The sequence below is a fragment of the Ursus maritimus genome, unplaced genomic scaffold, assembly GCF_017311325.1.
Source record: "Ursus maritimus isolate PB19 unplaced genomic scaffold, ASM1731132v1 scaffold_14, whole genome shotgun sequence".
Taxonomy (NCBI): Eukaryota; Metazoa; Chordata; class Mammalia; order Carnivora; family Ursidae; genus Ursus; species Ursus maritimus.
This window is the reverse complement of record NW_024423786.1, coordinates 60,077,151-60,080,011: the sequence shown is the minus strand read 5'-3', so window position 1 is coordinate 60,080,011 and position 2,861 is coordinate 60,077,151. Positions and strand designations below refer to the sequence as shown.

Here is a 2,861-nt window from a genome sequence, read left to right as displayed (position 1 = left end):
TCGCCTGCGTAGCCCACAAGTTGATTCCAAAGCGATTACGCAGACGGCGTGAGGGGGGCGGTCAGTAGGTGGTGCTACGCTGGCGGCGTCCGGGCCGCTGCGCTAGTGGCGTAACCTAGCAGGCGGGGCGGCCCCGGACGGTCGGGGGCGGGGTTGGTGAATAGGGAAGTGGCGCAAGTCCCGGGATCGCTCCGCTGAGTCCGCCCGCGCGTCGCCGCCGTCGCCGCCGCCCCCCGTCCCGGCCCCCCCGGGTTCCCTCAGCCCAGCCCGGTCCAGCCCGGTTCCCGGGAGGATGAAGTTCGTGTATAAAGAGGAGCATCCGTTCGAGAAACGCCGCTCTGAGGGCGAGAAGATCCGAAAGAAATACCCGGACCGGGTTCCGGTGAGGACAGTAGCCAGGGCCGAGGGCGCGGGGCGCTGGCTCTGACGCCACAGCCCGGGGTTGGGGTCCGGCCGCGCAGCGCGGGCATCGGGCTGCCGGCCGTGGCGGGGTCGGGAACGGCCCGAAGCTGCTGTTGCTGGGACCCGAGGTTGAACGGAGCGGGCAGCGGGAGAGCTGGGGGGTGAGGGGACGTGGATGGCAGAGGGAGACGTGGGGAGTGGTGTGGGAGGCTGCAGGGAGTTTGACAGTCTGAGCCTCACATGGCCATCCCCCCCCAGCTAGCTGGGTGTTTGAGGTGGACGCTCTAGTCGGCCCAGACGAGTCATCCCTGCCTGATTACGAGAGTTGTTTATTATGACTCTCTACCGAGCGATCCTGGATGTTTAGGTGAGTCCGACGCAGTGGGGTCAGGATCTCTACTCGAGGCTGCACCGCGTGTTCTGAGACAAAGAAAAATGAGTCGGATGCGTTTGGGTGCTAGGAATTTTGTTACTTGAGTTCTTGACAGGTGTAACTGTGGGGCTGTCTACCCAGTATTTCCTAATTTTCATCTTCTCTTTATCAGGTGATAGTAGAAAAGGCTCCCAAAGCTCGGATAGGAGACCTGGACAAAAAGAAATACCTGGTGCCTTCTGATCTCACAGGTGGGGACCTGACCGGGACCCAGGTTTGCTTCCTGCGGGTGGGAGTGCAGTCTCTGCGGGAAGAGGCTCCACAGGCCATTTGTGACCCTCTGGGGCTTTATCATACCTTGTCTCTCTGGCAGTTGGTCAGTTCTACTTCTTGATCCGGAAGCGAATTCATCTCCGAGCTGAGGATGCCTTGTTTTTCTTTGTCAACAACGTCATTCCACCCACCAGTGCCACAATGGGTCAGCTATACCAGGTATGGTGACTGGAGAGGGGTCGAGGCTTTGGCGGGGTGTTGGAAGAGCTTGAGGGGAAGAGAGTTTCAGGTTAGCAGTTCTTGGACTAGCTGGCTTGCTTAGCTCTCAATTTTATCTTTGACATCAAAATTCTGGGGGTAGTCCTCTGTTGAAGGTTTGGAGGAGGCAGTAGGAGTAGAGGCAAGGGAAGGAACAGTGAGCTGGAGCGATGGTTCTGACCCTCACTCTTCTCCAGTTTCTCCCGCTTCCAGGGCAGCAGGGAACAGGTTGAGATCTTTTTGCTCAGGACTGGTGCTAGGGCTAATACTGCTTGGCTGCTAAGGCCTGGAGCAAGTGAGGGAGTGAATCAGGGCCGGAGTGTTTGGGGGCTCTTCAGAAAGAAGGGGCTTTCAAAGAATGGGTCTGGGCAGTGGGTGGTTCAAGTAACTACAGACCAGATGTCGGAGTACCATCGTTTTCTGCCTCCGCCCAGGAACACCACGAAGAAGACTTCTTTCTATACATCGCCTACAGTGATGAAAGTGTCTACGGTCTGTGAAGCTGTTCCCCCTGAGGTGGGGGGTCCCATTCTACAAAGAGAGAGGTGGCCCCCCTTCCTTGATCTACTTCTCCTTCGGGCTCAACCACCACCTCCCTTCTTCAGGACCTGCACTTCCTAATGTTTGAGGCTCTCCTCCAGCCCCTCTTAGCAGGAGGGCTCCTGGGGGAGGTGGCCTCTTGGACCTCTCCTTTCTCCCCTTTCTCTTACCACCTTTCCCACTCTGCTGTAGACTTCTCGACTGTCAATCTGTCACACCCAGTGATGGTTTTGGTTTCTGTTCCCTTTCTAACTGCCCAAGGGGCTCAGAACCCCAACATTCCCTTTCTTTCACTACCTTCTTTTTTGGGGGTAGATGGAAGGGACTGAAATTGTGGGGGAAAGGTAGGAGGCACATCAATAAAGAGGAAACCACCAAGCTGAACTGGATTTTGCTTTGTGTTGCTTCCTGCCCCCTTTGTCTTTTTAGTTGTCTTCTGGTGGGGAAAGTGGAGGTTGGAGGGATAGTAATATATTTTGGTTTATTCTGTTGTTGGGTTTTAACTTACGAAAAAAAAAAGTTTTTGTTGTGACGGAATACTCCGAATGTCGTTTTGTGAAACTTCAGTTTTATAGACGTGTGTATTGAGTCCCGCTGTAAAAAACACAGTGGTTTGTTTTGTCTTTTCCTTTGGGTTCCTGGGGAGAAAGTTTGAAAGTATCTGCTTTAGAGAAATGCATCCAAGTTCGTTATAGCCTTTGGATTAAGAAAGAGATTTTAGTGCGTGGGAACTGGCCAGAGGACTCTGTCGTCGGTTGCATCTCACTTGGCCAGACTTTGTGCCTGTGGCCGGTGGGTGGAATTCAAGGGAGGGAGAAGACGGGGAGGAGGGAGCCATTATCATCAGGAGAACTTCATTCCCCAGCAGCCACTTCTCCTTCTGGCCGGAAGTGGGGCGGTCCCCCGGGGGGAGAAAGAAGCCGCAGAAAGAGGCAGTATGGTGGCCGAGAGTTCTAATCCCTTCTTTTCCTTCGTTCTTAGTCCCGCCCAGCCTACATTTCCCAGGAGCCTGCCC

General features: G+C 55.1%; 1 protein-coding gene across 2 annotated transcripts in view; it reads left to right on the top strand.

The window, feature by feature from the left end:
• Positions 1–2,230, top strand: part of LOC103660349 (GABA type A receptor-associated protein) — a 3,713-nt gene extending 1,483 nt beyond the window's left edge. The window contains exons 1-4 of one of the 2 annotated variants that reach the window (XM_008687948.2): positions 139–382; positions 948–1,026; positions 1,149–1,267; positions 1,741–2,230. In XM_008687948.2, coding sequence (XP_008686170.1) covers positions 293–382; positions 948–1,026; positions 1,149–1,267; positions 1,741–1,806 — 354 coding nt within the window. In that variant the 5' untranslated portion in view covers positions 139–292 and the 3' untranslated portion in view covers positions 1,807–2,230. Of the gene's footprint in view, positions 1–138; positions 383–947; positions 1,027–1,148; positions 1,268–1,740 lie in introns of those variants that run through there. The other variant, XM_040629934.1, reaches the window with a different exon arrangement.
• Positions 2,231–2,861: the final 631 nt, after the last annotated feature.